This window comes from Mirounga leonina, unplaced genomic scaffold (genome assembly GCF_011800145.1).
Source record: "Mirounga leonina isolate KUSES-001 unplaced genomic scaffold, KU_Mleo_1.0 Mir_180, whole genome shotgun sequence".
Classification (NCBI taxonomy): domain Eukaryota; kingdom Metazoa; phylum Chordata; class Mammalia; order Carnivora; family Phocidae; genus Mirounga; species Mirounga leonina.
The window spans coordinates 13,219,349-13,241,396 of record NW_023270469.1 but is presented as its reverse complement, the minus strand read 5'-3'; the positions used below and the strand labels follow the sequence as shown (position 1 = coordinate 13,241,396).

At 46.1% G+C, this 22,048-nt stretch overlaps 1 protein-coding gene across 1 annotated transcript in view; it reads left to right on the top strand.

The window, feature by feature from the left end:
• HYDIN (HYDIN axonemal central pair apparatus protein) overlaps positions 1–22,048 on the top strand; it is a 308,320-nt gene that overhangs the window by 164,297 nt on the left and 121,975 nt on the right. Inside the window, exons 23-28 of the mRNA XM_035024816.1 lie at positions 12,885–13,022; positions 13,640–13,721; positions 16,297–16,416; positions 16,695–16,904; positions 19,106–19,243; positions 20,820–20,997. Of these exons, the coding sequence (XP_034880707.1) occupies positions 12,885–13,022; positions 13,640–13,721; positions 16,297–16,416; positions 16,695–16,904; positions 19,106–19,243; positions 20,820–20,997 (866 nt within the window). The remainder of the gene's footprint in view (positions 1–12,884; positions 13,023–13,639; positions 13,722–16,296; positions 16,417–16,694; positions 16,905–19,105; positions 19,244–20,819; positions 20,998–22,048) is intronic.

Genomic DNA, 22,048 nt, shown 5'->3' with positions numbered 1-22,048 from the left:
CACTCCTGGGGCTGCATCCTTGCAGATCTGAGCTCCCAGAAGGGAACATTAGGCCTTGTACCAGAACTCTCTGGAGATTCACTCTGATCAGACCAGTTCAGCCCCATTACCTCTCCCCTCCCCAAGTCAGTGGCTCAGTGGAGAGCAAAGTGCTGATCAGCGTTGTCTCGGCCACCTGTCCCACACCAAGGGCTGCCGTGGTGACCTCAGAACCCCGTGGACTGAATGGGGTGGGAGTAGGGCAGATCTCCCGACAAAAGCTGACATGAGGGAGAATGAAGCCTGGAAGGGCGAGGATGCATCTACCAGTGTCCACAGAGAGCCCGTCAGCGTGCCCGTAGCATAGACTTCACTGGCTGGGGAGAAGCCAGGGAGAAGTCTAGGGTATAGCTTGGCAGTCGTATGTGAGAGGCCTGGTGCCTGAGATAAGGAGTTTAGACTCTTGGAAGCTGTGGGGAGATTTGTAAACCAGAGGCGACAAAGTCTGCTTTTTCTTTTTTTTTTTTTCTTCAGAAAGATAACTCAGCCTCATTCAACATGGCTACCCAACCCCTCCTTCCAAACACCTGCCTTTCTTGCTTTGAATAACACTGCACTCTCCTGCTTTCCTGCTTATCCCCTCAACCTTCCACCCCTTCTCAGCCCTGGGCCAGGAACAGGTGCACTGTGTGTGGGATGCAGGGCTCCTCCTAGGCCCCTGCTCTTCTTGTAGTGGCAGCTAATGCCTGTCACTGGGGCTTCTGACTGTCTCCACCTAGACCCTCTGCTGAGTCCCAAGGGCTTCTCCTTCTTGACATCTCCTCTTGGATGTTTCCCAGGTGATTCATGTCCAACATGGCCCGTGCCAAACTCGGGCTCTTCCCCGACCCCCTCCCTGCCTCTCCTCCAGGGCCCCCTGTCCCCAAGAATGACAGCGTTGTCCTGAGAGGCATCTAGATTCCTTCCCATCCCTGACCTCACTCAGCAAACCCATCACCAAGTGCTACCTATTCTGCCTTCTAAAACCTCCTCATTCCCATTTCCATGGTGATTACCCTAATTCAAGTCACCATCCTCTCTTGCCTGGACCATTTTGGTGCCCCCAGCCGGGCTCCATCATCCACCCAGGTAACCAAGTGATGAACAGGTCACTGCCCTGGTTTTCAGCCTTCAGTGAGCACCATGCTTCTCAGGATGAAGTACAAAATACCTACTGTGCTCAGTAAGGTTCAGCGTGGGCTGTCCCTGTGTTTCTCCCCAGTTTCTTCTCACTTCACTCTGCCCTTACCATGCTGGCCCCTTTCCCGTCCAGTGCCGTTCCTGTCTAAGCCCACACTCTCTGCTGGAAGCTCTTCCCACGCCCCACCTCACCAGCCTCTGCTCTCTTGTCAAGTCTCAGCCCCAGTGTGCTTCCCCGGGAAGCTGTCTGGAGACCCTTCCCTACCTGGCCTCCCCTGCCATGGGCCCTGGTGGCCCATCTCCTTCGGGACACATCACACTTGTAATTATGGCTCAGTGTCCAACGTCCCGGCTGGCTCTTCATCCCCTTGAGGCCAGGGAGCTCATCTGTCCTGTCACCTCTGGATCCCAGAGCCCAGCACAGAGTAGGTCCTCAAAAGGCATTTTCTAATTTGTAACTGCTCCCCCCGCCCTGGCCTCGGTATTTGTGGCGAGGGAGAATCATTTCATCACTGATTAAAGATTCCCCTTTTCTGTGGGCTTCTTGGCACCTGTCAAATGGAAAGATTCAAGGTATAAATGTCACCTTGATTAGAAAAAAAAAATGCCACTTGCCTTTCAGACAGGCTTTCTCTGCAGACAGTCAGAAAAACATAAACCACTCATTGGCTAAAGGTCACTTTTATCAGGTATACCAACCCTAACCTTTCTTTTCCAATTAGAATTCTCCTAAGCCTTACCATTAGTAAGAGAAACCGAAGCATGAAAGAGGCTTTTCTTTTTCTTTTATTAGGGCTGGATATGAGGATGTGCAGCCACTCTCACCATCTTTCCCTGTCACAGCACACACGCATCTGCTGTGTGTGCACACGTGTGTATACACACGCATGTGTGCATGGGTGTGACTTTGTAGGCATTTCTGACTGGGCCATTTAAAGCATCTCTCTTGTTCGAGCATTTTTTTTTTTTTCTGAGTTGGCCCTCATGTCACATAAAAGAACAAAGACAGAAGCAAAATGGACAAGCATGCTAAGAAAGCACTCCTTAAGAGGAAAGCCGGTCATTGTCTTAGACACTTATGCACGTGAGTTCACGTGCATGACTGGGTTCGGGACTGACTTTGGGAGCTGATGGGCCAGGCTGTGCGTACATACGCATGTCATGAGGAAGCCAGGGTGAAAGATACGGTGCGGGTATGTCTACTGGCAAAAGCCAGCACTGTAGGAACGTGTCCCTTCTTGGGTCTGTCTCTTTGGCGTGACTGCTCAGCTGGTCGAGAACATGATGCTTCACGGCATCTGCGTGGAAGAGACACACAGGCAGCCCACACGTGAAGCAGCCTTTACCCCTAGGAGGCCAGAGAGATGCTAGCTTGGCTGGCACCTCTGCCCCAGCTCAGGGCCACAAAGCTGAGGTGATACTAGAACTTAGAGCACGTGGCCAAGTGGTCTCCAAGGATAGTGTGGCCTTTTAAAAAAAATTTATTATTTTTTTATTTAAATTCAATTCATTAACATATAGCGTATTATTAGTTTCAGAGGTGGAGTTCAGTGATTCATCAGTCTTATACCCAGTGCTCATTACATCACATGCCCTCCTTAATGTCCATCACCCAGCCACCCCATCCCTCCACTCCCCTCCCCTCCAGCAACCCTCAGTTGGTTTCCTAGAGTTAAGGGTCTCTTATGGTTTATCTCCCTCTCCGGTTTCATCTTGTTTCATTGTTCCCCCCCTTCAGCTATGGCCCTCTGTTTTGTTTCTTAAATCCCACATATCAGTGAAATCATATGTTCGTTGTCTTTCTCTGGTTGACTTATTTCACTTAGCGTAATACCCTCTAGGTCTATCCTCGTCATTGCAAATGGCAACATTTCATTTTTTGATGGCTGAGTAGTATTCCATTGTGTATATATACCACCTCTTCTTTATCCATTCATCTGTCGATGGACATCTCAGCTCTTTCCACAGTTTGGCTATTGTGGACATTGCTGCTATAAACATTGGGGCGCATCTGCCCCTTTGAATTACTACCTTTGTATCTTTGTGGTAAATGCCTAGTAGTGCGATTGCTGGGTCATTGGGTAGCTCTATTTTCAACTTTTTTAGGAACTTCCATTCTGTTTTCCAGAGTGGCTGCACCAGCTTGCATTCCCACCAACAGTGTAAGAGGGTTCCCCATTCTCCAGTGTGGCCTTTTTGTTTCCAAATCAGATTATAGATAAATCAAGCACAGGGGCCTGAGGGCATCCAGCCCTGCAGCAAAGGAACGCGTGTTGCTCTCACGTTGATTTTTCTGTGATGAGCATCAGTTGTCTGACATTGTGATTGGACGAGGAGGGTGGAAGGACTGAGGAGGGAAGGTAGGGGAAGCCTCGTTTCTGGATGCTTCCATCTGTCTCTGCATCATTCCTCAATTTCTGTTGCCCCCAAAGTGGAACTTTTCTAAGACATGATATATTGGTGGTCGTTGAGGTCCTGGGCTGTGGAGTTGGACATAACTGGTTAGAATCCGGGCTCTGTCCTCCTGGCCATATGACCCCGTGCTCTGGTTTACGTCCCCATAAAGTATGGATAATGCAGACAGTGAAGGAGCTGTCATGAGGATTGAATGAGATGTGTCTAGAAGCACATGTGTCACTGAGATAAAAAAGAAAATCTGAAACTGGTGGCTGTCTTTTGGTGCCCAAAGGGTCCATTCCTCTCCTTCATTCCTTCACACCAAGTGCCGCTAAGTGAAGCACTTCCCGGGACCCTAAAGTTTTGGAGCTACAGGGTCCTTAGACACCAAGATGACGGACCTAGACCCCTCTCTTTCAGACAAAGGTAGAAAATCCTTTTCCTGTGCCAGGCTGCATTCACCAAGGCTGGAGCCAGGCCGCCCGGTGCACCTCCCTGTCCTCCCCACCACGCCTCCCCACAGCCAGGCTCTTTAGTTTTCTTTCGAAACAAAAACAGCTTTATTGATTGCATGGGGGCAGGCCCGGGGTATCCTCGCGTCCAGCTGTCCCAAGCTGCTCAGTGTGCTGGCCAAGAGCCTGGACTCTGAGGATCCTCCTGCTCAGCTGCCTGCCCCATGTGACCTTGGACTCCCCTACCTGCAGAGTTCTTGGAGCTGTGCCTGTCATGTAATACATGCTGGGTAAATGCCAGCCCTGACAGATACTCCTTTATTGAGGAAAGTGAGGAGGCTAATGTTAATTAATGTTCACTAATCAAATGTTAAGACCAGACCATGTTTGAGAAGCAGCATCCCAGGGGCGGCTTTGAGACATGTTCTCCTGAAATCAGTCTGAAGCCTGAGGGCTGCAGGTGCCTCTCGCTGCCTAAGCTTCAGTCCCTTCCATAAATATCCCTATCTGTTCCCTGCATGCCTCAGAATGCCTGAAGCTCCTGCACTCACATTTTTTTCTTTTCCACCTCCCAGAGAAGTTTGGATAGCGATAAAAGCAAGCAGGGAGCCCTGGCACAGGAGGAAATGCAGCTCTGATGAGGGAGCTGAAGGGGCCAGAGTGGGGACAGAAGCAGTGGCCACAGCTGGCCTTGGGCACAACGCCGAGTCAAGCTCGAAGCCCCTCCAGGCCCCTTTCTTCCTTAACTCTCTTCAACCTGTGTCTGAGCCAGGATGATTTCACAGCCCAAGGAATGAAGCCAGTGGGAATGGGGGCTATCCTCCTCCTGCCCCCCCCCCCGTATTAGTTTCTTGTTACTCCTCAAATCATCATAAACTGAGTGGCTTAAAACAAAGTAAAGTTATTCTCTTCCCATTCTGGAGGTCAAGAGTCTGAATCCACTTCCCTAAGCCAAGTGTGGACACGACCATCCTCCCTCTGCTCCCTCCAGAGGCTCTAGGGAAAACCTAGGAAAATCCCCTTCTTGCCTCTTCTAGCTTCTAGAGCCACATTCCTGGCATTCCTTGGTTCCTGGCCCCTTCCTCCATCCTCAAAGCCCACAGCATAGTGTCTTCCCATCATTCTGCCTCTGCTGAGATTACCACATCCCCCTCTCTTTTCTCTGCAGTAGCATCACGCTCCACCACCCTCTTGTAAGGACACCTGTGATTATATCATTGGCCTCACCCAAATCCATCTCCCCCATCTCAAGACTTTAACTTAATCACATCTTCACAGTCCCTCTTTTGCCATGTAAGGAAACATTCACAGGTTATGGGGGTTCCAACAGGGACATGTGGAGGATGCCCATTATTCAACCTACCAGACACCCCAACCTTGCCAGCACCAAGTGCTTATGCTCCCTCCACTCTCTGCCAGTCCAAATTGGCTTCTAAAAATGGATTTTCAATACTGATGACTTTGTAATGCCATAAGGAACTTTTGGGTCCTTAGCAAACGGGACTCTAACTTAAAAAAAAAAAAAAAAAGCATTGGCTCATGTAACAGAAAGTGTCTAGGTGTAGGCTTCAGGCACAGCTTGAGCCAAGGTCAGGCAATGTCACCTGTACCTCCTATTTCCCCCACCATCTCTTTGCTCTGCCCTCTGCTGTGTCAGCTCCATTCTCGGGCAGGTCCTGCACACACAGTTGCGAGATGACTCAGAAGCTCCAGCAGCTCCAGCTCTCATATGCCAGGTTCAAGTCCAGGGAAAAGAGGTAGAGGCTCTTTCTCTGAAATAAGCGCCGGCAAATGTTTTGCTGCAACTCACTGGCTCTGGTTAGTTCCTGTGTCCATTCCTCAGCTAAGGCCTGAGGAACCCAGTGCTGCCCCAGAGCTAGGCTGCAAGTGAGAGACAGGCTAATTGCCAGAGGGGAACGTAAGGCACCTAAGCCGAGAAAGGGAGGCTGGATCCCATGTCGCAAAGAGCGAAGACACCCACCACAATGACCGATCAGACCCCTTGTGTTTCCCTGGTGAGTCCCAAGCCAAAGAAATGGGCGTCTGATTATGAAATTTGGCACCAGCTTCTCCGAAGGCCATCTGAGGGACCTTACCAGTGCCCCAGGGACATGGTCAGCTGCCAAGCCCCTCAGACACGGGAAAGCAACTCACGATGAGGCCTCTGTGCCTGTTCCCAGCCCCACTGCCCTGTCACCATGGAGCACAGAGCTCCAGCTTCGTAGGCACCTTCACCTTTTCTCCTTCTGCAGCTTTGACCTTTCATATGAACAATAACATCCCCATCTTTGAAACCTTAGGATCAGACCACCAATACAATGAACAAATCTGTATCTTTACTGTGAGAAGAACCTCTTTTAGCAGCCTTCCAGAGCGAAATATGTCTTCTGTAGCAATTATTTCCTGTAGACAATTGTGTAGGGCCAAATCTTAAGAGCATGAGAGGAAGATTCTGTAATTTTGACCATAAAAGTAACTATAATTGTGTGCTTATCATGTGCCAGCCACAATTCTAACCCCATTACGTACCTTAGCTCATGTCACACAGCAGTCCTGGGAAGTATTAATATTCTCCCCTTGAAACTGAGCCCACACAATGGACCCAGATTCCAGGTGTGCACTGAGTGCAAAGCCCTTGCCTTAACCGCTGTCTTTACTGACATATCAAAGAATATTTTTCTATATATTCTATTACTATATATCTGTTTTTCAATTAAATGAACCTTTTGTGAATACTCTATCCAAACATTGTGCTAGGTGCTGTGGAGATTGCAAAGATAAATGAGACCCATCCCTGTCCATATTAATTTATAAACCACTGGTTGTGGTGGTGGTGTTTTTAGTATTTGTCCGATTCATTCTTGCATGTTCTCATCCCCGCTCCCCATCAAAACACATGAAAACACGTGTGCTGAGAAGTGGAGAGGCAGCTTGTGGGGCCCAGCCACCTCCCTGCACCTCAAAGGCAGGAACCCAAACTGGCTCTTCCTTCTTGTGCTTCACAGTGTGTAACCAAAGAACCACTGCGGAACCTCACTTTAAAACCTTTTGTTTTGATTTTTCACAATGTTTGAAGGATGCCATATTGGCCTCTAAGAATCAGGTTAGCCTGAGCAAGAAGTAACAGCAGAGCTTGACAGCAGTCAAGTTGGAGTAACTGTTGGGTTGGTGTCAGGAGAAAGAATGGGAAGGAGAAATTGACAAGTGAGATCCCCAATATGACCTAAATGTATAAGTTGTGGTACCAAGGACCTCAGTAATGTGAGAACTGTCGTGGTCTGTAGGCAGGTGAGAGGTATTTTAGAGGAGGACCGAATAGGACTTGCTGAGGGGCTGGATATGAGGGGGAAGAAAAGGGTCTATCAAGGTTGGTGCCTGGATTTTCAGTTCAAGGAACTAGGTAGGTTGGTGATAGTGCTGTTGGGTGAGGAGAGGAACAGTCCAGATTTGGTGGTAGAAGAGAAAGAGGGTCTGGGACTGGACAAGATGACGATAAAGCTCCGTGAATATGTACCCACCCCCACCACAGAGCAAGAATCAGTGTAGGAGTTGAGCTCCTTCAGCACAACCTGGTGAGTAGCCGGGTGCTATATGACACCAAGTGAACAATAGAAATAGTTTCCAGTGAACAGGACTTCACGGATGGGTTTAAAAAAAAATAACAGATTTGTAAATCTCTGTCATAGACACTTAGCTCCTCACAACACATTTACAGATGGCCCTTAGCCCCATCTGTTCATTTAAGAACTTCTGGCAGAAACAGGGGATGGCAAAGATGAGGATGGAAACCTGAGTTCTTCTCAGTCCAGTGACAACATGAAAGGAGTTTGCGGGATGTGCAGTTTTGTCTTCTTTGGTCTATCTTCTTTCCACCCTGCAGGTTGGGGGATATCAGGATAATGTGCTTTCTCAGGTTAGCATTCTGTGATTCGAGGAGGCCCAAGAAGGGGACTCTGATTGGAAGAGTAGGCAAAATTAGAGGACTCGGCAAAGAAGGCTAAGAAAGAAGGAAGTGGCCACATAAACCAAGAAAAGGGAATTTGTTTTTAAATGGCAGGGAAACAGTTCCATTCCCAGTAACACAGTGGGCTAAAATGCCAATTTCAATATATATATATTTTTTAATTTCAAGGTATGGATAAGCTAACAGGAATTCCCACAGAGAAAGTTCGAAGGAACATTGAGTGTTTATATTAGTGTGCTATTTTATGTTAGTTTGCTAATTTACCTCAGACTGGAAGGCTAAAACAACAGAAATGCATTTTCTCACAGTTCTGGAAGCTAGAAACCTGAGATCAAAGTGTTGGCAGGGTTGGTTCCTTCTGTGGGCCATGAGGGAACAATCCGTTCTAGGCCCTCTTCTTGGCCTGGAGGTGACGGTCTTCCCCTTGTGCCTTCCCTCCATACGTGTCTGTGGCCAAATTTCCAAATTTTATAATAATAAAGCAAATGTGCATCACCCCCATTATAAATGTGTGACATTCTTAGTAAATTTGAAGTCCCTAGTGAAAGAGAACAGCATGAGGTCAGCCTCCAGCTGACCTGCTTATACTCCATGGTGATGCCCCTAGAAGCTTCCCACGCCTCCCTCATCAGGCCGCCCATGGCCCATCCACCTAGAATCTCCTCTCCTGCTATGATGGGCCAGAGAATTTATCTGTCCAGGGGGTCAGATTAACCTCTGGGACTGATGGGAAGACTGTAGCCATCTCTCAAGTCTGAGCTTCCAGAAACAAGTTCCTTTGTAGTGGGCCCACAAGAGATCAAGGCCAAACCTTTGAAGGAGATCTTTGAAGAGGGTGGGCCTTTTGCTCATTTCATATTTAACTTGAAGGTGATCACCGGAAGGGATCGTATCATCTACTTCTGTTTGCAGTCGGTTCATCCAGTTTCCTGAGATACCACGTCTGTTACCCCATGAAGAAATGAACTGAGCTGTTTTTCATTTCAGTTTTGAGTGTAATGAAACTTTTCATCCTGCTTTAATGTTGTTACAGAAGAATTCTAGGCACCTTATTATAGATTCATTCTTTTTAAGGCATTTTCCTGGTGCCTCCAGCACCAGCGGAGGGTACTGGCCTCATAGATATTCAGTGTGAGCGAAGCTGGCTTCTAAAGAAATCAGTGGAAAGCATCAGTGCATATTTGAACCTGAGTTAGGGTTATGTCTGCTTGGTTCATTTAGTGATCTGATTCTTAAAAAGAGTCTATTTGATTTATCTGTGTGTTCATATTAATTAAAATCCCCCAAAGCTAGCTGCATCTACTGAAGACCAGACATTAAAAGAAATGAACTTGAAAAAACCATCCTGTTTTGAAAGTATTTCTAAAGGGCTTTGAAACTGATTACAAGGGAGATTTCACAGCCTACCTGTTTGGCCGTGTTTCGAAGAGTATGTAGCAGTGGGGACACCTTCTGGAGCTTTTATAGAAGTGGCCATTTCTCACAGAAATCCCTCTGGAGAGCTTCATGGAGATTCTGGGTACATTCCTCCACTACTCGCCTTGCAACAAACTCTTTGTGGGAAGTCACTTCAAGGCAAGGTCAGCTGTGGCTTGCTTTTCCTTACCTAGATTACAATCAGGATGGAGCCCTCATAGTCAAAAAAAAAAAAGGTTCTAGACAATACACTGTATGTTCTTTATGTTGTGGCTTCCAGTTACCCCTAAAGTGAAAAATCCTGCAAGTCACTGCCATGGGCCTGGCGTGGCAGAAGTAACCAAGGAGAAGCCCTTACCCATTAAAGAGGTAGACCACCCAGCAAAGTTGGTTAAGAGTGCGAGCTTTGGCGCCAGGCTAACTTACCTCAGCCACTTACTACCTCTCTGAGCTTCAGTTTTGGGTAACTTGAATTTCAGCTAATCAGTGATGTGTGCCACCAACTTCCCCCTTAGCATAGGTGACCATTTGGAAGCATTCTGGGACATAATCAAGTCAAAGGGCTAAGGCAGGCTGCTTTCATAATGGGTATGTGTCTGCAGTTTGCTTACCTTTCTCATGTGGCAGAGCTGGGACGAGCTGGAAGGGAAGGCACTGAGCCAGCCCCATCTGTCATTTGCTTCCCAACGTGGGAGGTTCAGCAACTGTAAGACCACAAAGCCAGGCAATAAATAAGGAAACGTGGCTGGGACTTTGTACCTAGAGGGGCTCAGGAATTTGCCTACTTTTAACATGACTTAAAGCAATGATTATAGTCTCCACTTAGAGATAGAAAACGGGGGCCGATCTAATCTGGAGCAGGTTTGTGATGAGTGGAGGTAGAGGAAGGGAGGGAATTCATCTGAATCCCAGCAATGAAGGTGTTCCCCACTTAGCCCCAGCGCAGGAGCAGCTCAGGGCATTGGACTTTTACCCCGACTCAGGCACCCTGCTGAGTGTTCTGCATATTAAGCCTCAAGCAATCAGGTGAGGAGGACTCCATCACCAACACAGTACCCAGGTCACATAGTGTGTGAATGGGGAAGCCAGAGTTCAAACCCAGGCTGTCTAACCGCCCCCGCCCCAGCCTTGAACTGAACCACTGTGCACTCTGCACGTCTGGCTATCAGAGCACTTGTATCCTGAATGATACCCATTCATATGTCTCTGACTCTGACCCACTGGCCTCCTGAGTCCCTTGAAGCAAGAGTTGGCCTTCTTATCTTTGGAATCATATAATGCTGCAGTCGTCTCCCTAGAAACAGAGCCTGAGATGGTGATTCTTGGGCAGGTGCTTTATCAAGGGAGGCTCTCCGGAGAAACTGTAAGAGAGTAAGAAAAATGAGGCAGGGTGACGGGAGAACTAGGGGATCTGCCTGGCCCCATGGGGAGCTCTGGGGCGTAAATTGCCTCTGAGTTTGTTGCACGTAGAGCCCTCACTCTCATCTAGCCATCCTGGCCTGCAGTTTGCACCCTAAGGGGAAGGAGGGCATAACCTTCCAGGCAACTCCCACTGAGCCCGAGAAAGGGGAGCCAGCACCCAGAGCACCTAGTGAATGGGTGCATCGTCCTGGTGAAAGAGACCTAAGCAGTATGCCAACTGCAACCGCTATAGCAGTTATTTTAAATTTATATATACAGCATATGAGCCAAACAAACACCTTTTTTCCAGCCAGTGGTGTTTTTCACCCTTCCTAGGGACACTCCCAGAATCCAGGTGCAATGAATCATTGGATTAGAAGTCACTGTGTCTACTGCAAGGCTGCTCCCCACCCCACACACGCCCCCCCACTCCACCCCGAGACCCAGGCTGCCTGTTCCAACGCCAGCACATAACCAACACACACCCTTCGGTCTCCACATATCATCTGAACCACGGCACAACGTCTTAACGGCAACACAAGCGTGTTCGGGGGCGTTATTAGGATGCGGCCCTACTTCCAGTGAAGGGAGAACAGCAAACAAGACTGGTGAACTTTTTAAATCTGCAGCACAAAAGAGGGTATTGATCCTAACTTACCCAAGAGTCGGAAATAAAATAGGAGGAGGGAACTGCTGGGCCCAAACCAGTGTGATCGACGGACAGGGTGTCCGACGTTCACGTGATCTGTCACAGCTAAAGGGAGGGTTTCTTCCCTGGATGCTCTGGGGACGCTAATATGGGGAGTTCTGGAATCGGAGCGATACTGATTTTCCTTGTTTGCTACATACTCTCTCTTAAAAATAACTGAACTTAATCCTGTTGGGGTCAGCATAACAGGAAAATAATCATCGGGTCCTGAGGGTACAGTGAAATCTGATCCCCCCAAACCACCAACATACTATTTCAATTTTTTGGAGCAGGTTTTTTATTTGAATGGTAAATTAAAGCCTTCATTATGACAGAGGTTTCACATTCTCCTGTGGCTCCATCTGTTAGCAGTAGGGCTGCTCTCCCAGTCTCCTTTGTTTCCTCTCACTTCCAGTTGTTCAGGTATCATGATCAACGGAGGTGTTGTTTTTCCTCAGGTCTGCAGACATGCCACAGCTTTGAAGTTTTCCTTTACAGATATTCCCATATGCTTTTTTTTTTTTTTTCCATTCATCACAACATCCCAGGAGTGTGCACATGTTGGATGAGAGAGTGCTGTTATGTGGGGCAGCTCGGCAGAGTCTCCCCAGGCGTCTCCGCTGACCTGGGGTGATTTAGTGAGTGCTCCGAATCATCCTCTGCTGATTTGCACTGTCCCTAGCTGGGAAGGCTGAGTGATAGCCTCCTATTAATTATCAGCTCCAGTCCTTGGCCATCTTGTTGCCATTCCTACCCACCATGGGTCCTAAATCTGGCTGTATATTAGAATCACCTGGGAATGCTATTAAAAATCTAATTCCTGGGCCCTGTCTGAGACCTCCCGAATCAGAATTTACCCAAGAATAGGGTTCAGGAATCTTTATTTTAATGAGCTTCCCAGCCCCCAGCCCAACATGGGCCTTCAGCCGAAAATGGTGTGGTTTCAGCCTAAGGTAATGTCAACTCAAGACAGCGGCCCTGGAAAAAACCAAAATGGAAGCTCATGGAAGAAGATGAAATGAGCTTTTGTGCTCTTCTCCAAGGTCTTAGGGAGTGGGGTGGGTGGGGATGCGGTGGAGGTGCAGTGCAGCCCTGACTGCTGCTGGTGGCTGCTGCTCTTTTTGTAACGCAAGTGCCTGACTTAAGCTTTGATTGCCGGTGCATCTGCTTCAAAGAGCACGGCTTCAGAGGCAGTGACCTCCGATAACCAACAAGGTCAGCCATCCAGCGGGGTGGGGAGCCAGGCTGCCTCCCCGCACCGACATTCCTTCGATTTCGAAAGCTTGGTAGATTTGGATAACTGACCATTTGGGCTCCTTGTCTCTGCTCTCCCCCGCACTTTCCCACCAAGCACTGGTTGGCAAAAGCTGACGCGCGCCTCTGTCCACCCCCCACCCTGCCTTTGTAGGTTCGTGTCATGGCCGAGGAAGGCCTACAGTGCCCCCCTGTCCCAGGTGGAGTCCATCCCAGTAATCTCCGCTTCTGCCAGCTCACCAGCGGTGCCAGCGATAGAGTCCCCCGAGATGGATCTAAATGATTTCGTTAAGTAAGTGCAAAGGCAAAGCCAGAATGGAGTTTTTTAAAATAGCAATTTTTTTCCTCCACACTGACTTCCATTCTCTAACTCACACCTTATTTGTTCATCCGGCCACTCACTAGTCAACAGTTTAGGGAGTGCTTTCTGTGCGTGACGCCCTGGACCGTGCATCTGAGATAGAGTGAAAAATCATTTCTGCTCTCAGGAAGTCACAGCCTCCTGAGTTCTGGAGGACTAAGCCCTTCCCATCCCATTGCCCTCTCTCCATCTGTCCAGGGTCTGCAGCCAGGGTCAGGTCAAGGGTAGCAAGCAGAAAAGGATATGGCAATTGGCCAAACAGTATATGCTCACAATAAAATGCTCCAGTAAATAATGAAACTTAACCTTGAGCGCTGGGGACACAGCAAATTGTCTGAAGAATTGCTAGAGCTTCCCAGAATTTCTCATTATTTGGACATGGGCTCAGTAGGCCAGGAAAGAAGGGTTGGAGCCTATGGAAAATTGGCCAGCCCGCTGCCCCAGAGTCCGTGTTTGGGGGCAGGGAGTAACAGAGCACTGCCCAGCTGAAGAATGTGCTGTGAGGGTTGCCAAATGAGTGATTCAGCACATTTCAATCAACTCTCCAGGACTGTCCTCACGGATGAAGACGTTGGGTGCGAAGAAAGAGAATACAAGAAAGTACAAGTGCCCACTGTGGTCATCTCAGATGTACGGTTTCCTCTCCACAGCGCAGCTTGGCAAGTCGAGGGCCCTTCCTCTAAAACAAAAACAGAGGCAGGAACAATGGCAAGTGTCACCCTGGAGTTTGGGTGGGATGAGGCTGGGGAATGTCATCCAGGTCACTTCCCAACCAAACACCCCCGGAGCCAGCATCCCAGTGAGAGCCACCCACCACAGCACATAAATTTTTCTCTTTAATGAAAAAGCTGGTTACCTCAAAACCACGGCATTCTTCTCAGCCCCCAGATAGAGCCTACAAAAGGAGAAAGATTTTCCTCAATCATTCCGCAGTAAAAGGGGAGATCAAGGGACTTTAAAAATTCATACCCTTAAATTCTCCTTCTAGATGGATGGCCTGAGGAAATCATTGGAGATAAAAAGATTTAGGTACAAAGGTGTTTGTCACAACACTTTAGAAACGGCAAAAAATTAGAAAAATAAAACACCATGTATCTATGGACAATATACTATCTTTTAAAATAGGATTTGTCTCGGTAGTGGTAGGTGGGAGTAAACAAGCATTTTCATACTTTGTAGGTAAATTAGGAACTGGCATAGCCTCCATGACATACACTTTGGAGAGTGTATCAAACTTTAAAATGCACAATTCTTCTGCTAGGATACTCTTCTCCAGATACGCCTTTACATTCTCATAGACATGTAACTCTCATTGTATACTGCAGCTTTGGTGGTAAAAGCAAGAAAAATTGGAAACAATTTTACCCCACCAATAGGAGACTGGCTGAATAAACCAAATTGTATCTGCACAAGGCAATACTATAAAATCTTTAAAAAAAAAAAATGAAGTTCTCTAACGCTGATTTATAATAGTCTCTGATATATTAAGTAAAAAATACATGTTCTATATTTATTTTTTATTTTATTTTAATTCCAGCAGAGTTAACATAGCGTTATATTAGTTTCAGATGTACAATATAGTGATTCAACAAGTCTATATATTACACAGTGCTCATCATATGAAGTGTGCTCTTAGTCCCCAACCCCTATTTCACCTGTCCTCCCACCCATCTCCCCTCTGGTAACCACCTGTTTGTTCTCTGTGGTTAAGAGTCTTTTTCTTGGTTTGTCTCCTCTTTTTCTTTGTTCGTTTGCTTTGTTTCTTAAATTCCACGTATGAGTGAAATCATAATGGTATTTGCCTTTCTCTGACTGACTTATCTCACTTAGCATTGTACTCTCTAGGTCATTCCATGTTGTTGCATATGGCAAAAAGTGATTCCTTTTTATGGCTGAGTTATATTCCATTGGTAGTATATATACCACCTCTTCTTTATCCATTCATCTATCAGTGGATTCTTGGGCTGCTTCCATAATTTGGCTATTGTAAATAATGCTGCAATAAACATAGGGGTGCATATATCCTTTTGAATTAGTTTTTTCATATTCTTTGGGTAAATACCCAGTAGTGGCATTACTGGATTTTATGGTGATTCTATTTTTAATTTTTTGAGAGACCTCCACACTTTTTTTTCCCCAGTGGCTGCACCAGTTTGCATTCCCCAACACTGCATGAAGATTCCTTTTTCTCCACATCCTCGCCAACACTTGCTGCTTGTGTTTTTTATTTTAGCCATTCTGACAGGTGTGAGGTAATAGCTTATTGTGGTTTTGTTTTTTTTGTTTTTTGTTTTTTTTGCTTATTGTGGTTTTGATTTGCATTTCCCTGACAATGAGTGATGTTGATCATCTTCTCATTTACCTGTTGGCCACATGTTCTGTTTTTTAAAAGTATTTTAGATGATGCTTGTGAAGAATATTTAGTCACATGGAAAGGCAGCACTCATATCAACTGACAAGTCAGAATACAAATATATATCCTTATATAAACACATTATATACACACACATATATACATATATCTACAGTATAACTTAGTAATTGATTTATATGTCTCTTTTTGAAGCTTTCTGTATTTTCTGAATTTTTTAGAATACATGTATGGATGTAAAGCACTTGTCTTTTAAATGTTTTCTTTTTTTCTATGTTCAAAGAGGTTTGTCCTAGAAAACTGAAGAATACAGAAAAATGAAAGCAATGATCCTCAAAATGCCACCATTTAGAGAAAAGTGCTACTGAAATTTTAGCAGACAACCTCCCAGCTAACTCTGTTTGCATATACAAATCTCTGAATGAATTTGCACATGCTTATACATTGAGGTGTGATACACGGGCATATGTAATTGTACATAAATGGAACTGCTTTTTCACTCAATGATATGTTGTGCATATGATTCCCAGTCCATAAATACACACCAAATCATCCTCCATGGATGGAGGCAGCACACACTCTCTATTTAAAGTGGTTCCCTGTTGATGGGCATTTAGTTTGCTTCCAAAGTTTTGCTATTATAAGTAGTGCTGCAGTAAACATCTTTGTACATATATTTTGGGCACTTGTCCAGTGATCTCCATAGGAAAAAAAAATGTACTATTTTTAAGGTATAAACAGTATACTTCAGTTTTCTGTCACTGAGTGGGGAGGAGCATATTGATGACCCGTTGTGAATGCTTGCTAGCTTTTCCGCACACCTCTAATTTCTAGGGATTAAAATTTAACTCCGCTGAAACAGAAAAAACAGACCCAAACCTGAGCCAGGTGGAGTTTCAGGAACCCCCATGGATCTTTGAGCGAGAAGAAATGCTTTCCATTGGGATAGAAGAAGTAAGTAACACGTCATGGGCCCTGAAGTCATGTGATACTGACTCTTCTTACTGAGCACCTGCCCCAAGTTGGAAATTTAAATCTTGCCAGGCCACTACGCTCCCTATTATCATCATTTATGTGCAGCTTTCTGGGCTAGTCACCTTTCATGGAGTCAAACAAATTAAAGTCAGGAATTAACCTGTAAATTGACTAAAGCTTAGCCTACTCTTTGCAGACCGTCCATCCCAGTTTTGATGCTCTCCTACAGAATGACTTACAGGTGTTTGGTATTACAGGTGTTTGATATTCTGCCCCTCTACGGAGTGCTGCGGCCGCATAGTAGCCACCAGATATCCTTCACCTTCTATGGACACTGTGATATCGTTGCACAGGCTAAAGCCCTGTGCGAAGTGGAAGGAGGGCCCACCTATGAGATAATGCTGAGGGGAGAGGCATCCCTGGTCAACTATTCCTTTGACACCAAGGATATTAACTATGGATTGCAGGTATTGCCAGCTACAGGGAGGAGATTTCCCGGTTTCACCTTAAACATCGCACACAGTTCTGTGCTCTAAACTCTCCTGGAACCCCCAGTCATCACCGTCTCACCACCACCCCTAACGTTGATCTCTGATCCACCTCCCTAACCCTGATCATCCCACCGCCAACTGCTGGCCAGGCATTTTCGCTTGCTTCTCTGTCTCCTGGAATTCAGCATGTTAGACTCCTTCCCTCTCAATCCAGAAGCCCATACCGACCTCTCCTTTTCTTTCAACAGCACTACCACCTTCTCGGCCCCTTAAGTTTACAGTCTCCAGGGCATTTGCCACTGCACTCTCTCCGTCGCCTCCCTGTCCTTAGCAGCATCCATGCTTGCTCATTCATCCTGCAGGACCCCTCGGCATCGGCTTGCCCTTCCCATGGCCACTGAGGTTCTCACAGCACCAGGGCTTCTCAAGCCATGCCTGAGATAGGACAGCAGATCTTCTCAAACCGTACCGTGCATACGAGTCACCTGGGAATCTGGTTTCGGTGCAGATTCTGATTCAGTAGGTCTGGGGTGGAGCCTCAGACTCTATCGAGCATTTCTATCAAGCTGCCAGGTGGTGCCGAGGATCCCGTGGAAGAAGGGATTACACCGAATTCATAGCTTCTGCCGCTAACCTGTCTAGACAGCACTGCCACATAGAATTTCCCCAAACTGCATTTTCATCCTCCCAGTCCCAGAACAGTCAACCCCAGCAGCATTTGGGAAAGCAGCATAGTATTGAGAAAAGAGCATGGTTTTGTAGTCAGAAGAACTGGGATGTCACCCCAGTTTGACTTCCTACGGACTCTGGAACCTTGAGCATATCACCTGACCTCTCCAAGCCGCAGGACCCTTCATCTATAAAATAGGGTAGCAGTACCTGTCTCCCCAGGTGGTTGTGGTCATTTAAGTAAAGTGTCAGTACTATGCATGGGTCAGGGAAGCCTCCAATCCTGAGTCCCTTTCTCTGTCACCCATTGGATCAGAGCCAAGCTCCTCCACCTGGGTGAGGGTCCTAAGCCCCTCTATTAACTGATGCTCCTTACACATTAAATTTCATTTCTTCCCATTAGAGCCCATTCATCCATTTGTGGACAAACTGGTTTACCCACCGACCCTACTCCTTCCAAGCCCTTCCTGCCTCAGTACTTCCTCTTATATTATCCCTCTTCTCTACTCTGCCAACCCCAAATCTACACATACTGTAAGACTCAACTCAGCTCCCTCCTCCAGTTTTTTTCTCTTACTTTGCATTCTCTCTCTCTTAAGAATATACTTAAGTATATTCTTTGCCGTAAAATAATGTACATTCTAATTTTTGTTTTGGAATAATTGTTAATTCTATGCCTGTACATCTTCTTTTCCCAATTAGATTTGTGTTATGTACTCAGAAACCATATCTCCTACCAAATTATAATGGGAATTAGACACCCCCCCATTATATAGCTACTGCATGTATAATTACTGAATTCTGGGTGTGCATGTGTGTTTGTAGGTTAAAGATTGTGCCTAAAAGCAAATTCACCCGACACCTATTGAGACTTTGTCCGTTGAGTTGACCAAATAGAATTCTCTTTTATTCCTTATCTCAAGGCTCTTCTGGGCAAGTAATTCTGGCTCAGCTTAGAGTGTATTCTGTGAAGCAGCCAGGCCTTGCCCTAGCTTATCCTGAGAACCCCCAAAGTGGCCTCAGTTTGTGGTTATTGGACCTGCTGATTAGCTGCTGAACTGTGTTAGTAAAGTCTCAGGAAAAAAGAATACGTCTCGCCTGTTACTCCCATGTCTCTCCATATAAGTAGAAAAATCCTAATTCTGAACGCAAATCTTATCCAAAAAAATCAACAAATATTAGTATAGGAAAGCTTACTTTTACGATCCTCCATTGTGAGTTCTTTGTGGTGAAGCAGCTGAGGTGCAGAGGGGTAGACACCCCCACACACAGCTCTGCTAACCTGAACTAGTCATCAGAAGAGCTAACGTGGAGCCAGATTTCCAGGGCCTGGTGCTCCTCCAGCTCCAGCAGCTACCTTATGTGATGGCGAAATGCAGATTGGCCAGCGTCTAGATCACGAAAACTGAACCGTGTCTGTGAGGCTCATTTGTCCACCCGCCTTTGCCAGGATGATAGCAGCATCCCAAAGGGTGGCTGACAGCAATCCCCCTTCTTCTCCTCTCAAGCTGTTCGACCACGTCACAGAGAAGGAGATCACACTGAGGAACACTGGGAAAGTTGGCTTTGAGTTCAAGGTTCTGACTGACCACCTGTCTTCACCAGACAACCTTCTGCCCGGAGTGCCCCTAATCCTGCCCCTCTCGGTAAGTAGCCTCCTCGCCCACGGTGGCCGTGGGGCAATGGTAAGAAGGACCCAAGTTCAAACCTGCAAGACATACCCCCGTGGCATGCGAGATTATGCTAGACATTCACCGCCAGGATGATGGCTGTGATTTTTTTTTTTAACTAAAAATAAAGGGTTCTCAGAAGCAATAAATAAATAAATAAATACATAAACCCAAGCACTTTACTCATTTATTAAACAAGGATTTATTGAGTCTTGCATGAGCTAGGCACCGAACAGTAACCAGGGGTTCCACTGTGAGCAAGACAGTATAACCCTGTGGGGTTTTTTTCATGATTATAAGAATGGTTTGTTTCCACTTACGTCCTCACACTTCCCTTGTAATTCCTTGAAGCCAAGTGCCTCCTCCCCACTTGGATTAATCCTTTCCTTTTTAAAATACAGTTTTGGCTGCCTGGGTGGCTCAGTTGGTTAAGCGACTGCCTTCAGCTCAGGTCATGATCCTGGAGTCCCGGGATCGAGTCCCACATTGGGCTCCCTGCTCGGCAGGGAGTCTGCTTCTCCCTCTGACTCTCCCCCCTCTCATGCTCTCTCTATCTCATTGTCTCTCTCAAATAAATAAATTTAAAAAAATAAAAATAAAAAAATAAAATAAAATACAGTTTTATCATGCATGGATGCATCCTTAAACTGCTTTTGGTTGATGAATTTTTCCAAACTTATAAGCACCCACTATGTCCAGGCATCTTCCTGGCACTGGGGAGGGCATAGCATAGTAAACAAAACAGATACATATACTTGATCCCAAAACTTGGAAATTTTGTTTTATCAGATTTGGCTTTACCTTGAATTTTATGGAAATGGCACCGGTAATGTAATCTTGTGCCTTTTGCTTTTTTTCATCCAATATTACGTTTCTAAGACTAGTGCGCATTGTTGCACGTAGCTGTAGTTCATTTATTTTCATCATTAAATGATATCCCTTTATAACTATTGAAAGCAGTTTTCCTTTTTCCTGCCAAAGCACATTTGATATTTTTCCCTCCTAAAATGTTGCTGTTGGAAACAATCCTCTACAAATATCCTCATACCTGTCTCCTGGTCTGCAGATGGAAGCATTGTCTTGGGGAATTTTCCTAGGAGTGAAATTTCTGGGTCGTGGGCTTTGCATATGTTCAATTTTGATAAGATGGTGCTAAAACATTTTTCACTGTGTTTTTTTTTCCCCATTGGCATTCCCACCAGACGTATATAAGTTTCTTTTGATACATATTCTCACCAAAATGTGGTCCTTCTTGGCAATATGTGGTTTAAAAAAAATTCATCACAATCCTAGTTTCATTTCCCTGGTTGTTTATGAGGATGAGCATCTTTTACTGCATTTATTTGCCATTCATCTTTCCTCTTTTATGAAATAACCGTTCACATATACTACCTACTATTCTATTGCTTAGTTGTCATTTTAGCATAGCTTCATATGAATAAACAGAGAATAACCAGCACAATAGGCCTGTGGGGCTGTCCTATCCATTAAGTCTCCAGAAGCAGGGTCCATTGTAAATATTAATGTTCTCTTCGGTCTTTCTGCTACATAGGGTTTTATCAGTTCACATCAAGAGCAGGTGTTGAAGGTGTACTACTTACCTGGAGTACCTGAGGTCTTTCAGAGGAGTTTCCAGATACAGATTGCCCACCTGGACCCAGAAAATATCGCTCTGCGTGGAGAGGGTATCTTTCCCCGAATCTGCCTCGATCTCCCCAGGAAACTCCACGGTATTACTACCCACTATAGTATTTCCCCACTGGGGGATGAAAAATGCATTCTGCTTTGTTTATTTGAAGGTTGCTTGGCAGTCCTCACTGGTTTCCTTCTGTGTGATTCCTCAATTGCAAAAAAAAAAAAAAAAAAAAAAATTGAAGTTGACCTGGTGACCTGAGTTTAATGAGACAGGATATGGTCCATGGCAGTCCCAAAATTAAGACCCCTGACCAATTTTGCCATCAGTGAATTGCATATAGAGGGATCAGGAAGTTGCACTTTGAAAGGCCTTTTCCTCCAGCACACGTTCCTTCCAGCTACAGTCTCTCCCTGAATTGTCCTTTATTGTGGCACATTTACAGATGGCCATTGAGAGGTGAAGGCTGATTTTACTCCAACGAGTAGAAATCCTAAAATAAAAACTGTACAGAGAGGCAACCAAGGTTCGGACCCCTTCCGTGTGTTGGCATTACACAGTTCAGAGGCTAATTTAGACTTTGATTAGTTGTCAGCCCACATGCTTAGCTGAGGTTTCTCTGGTAACATCTAGCCCCTGGAGCCATCCCTCTGGGCCCAAAGACTTCCATCTTGGCAAATCCCAAAGCTCAGCTGAGCAGCTGTCTTAGCCGTGCACCGTCTGGCTCCTTCTTCCTGACATGGGGTGCCAGATGAAGGGTTAAGACAAAGTTCTCATTCTTCTTTGTGACTCATTCAGGCTCTTTGAAATCTTCATTCCACAGACAGCTTCAGACTAAGCCCTCCTACTCAGCCTCCCTCCCCCCCCACCATGCCCCAAAATCACTGGCTTGCCTGTTGATGATCATCCATGACATCCTGACTGTCTGCTCCCTGAAAATACAAACACAAATATTAGTACATTTAAGGCCATGTTACACTCTAGCATCTAGAGTTCCAGCCAGCCAGAGGTTAATCCAGCTCCATACAAAAGTGTCAGGAGGGAAAGGAAAGCCTTTGCCACTTGGTTGAAAACCCAGTGCCCAGCGGGCCTCTTTAAGGTAGTAGCCACATTTGGCCAGCAGAGGGCTTTCAGAGAATGTACATCTG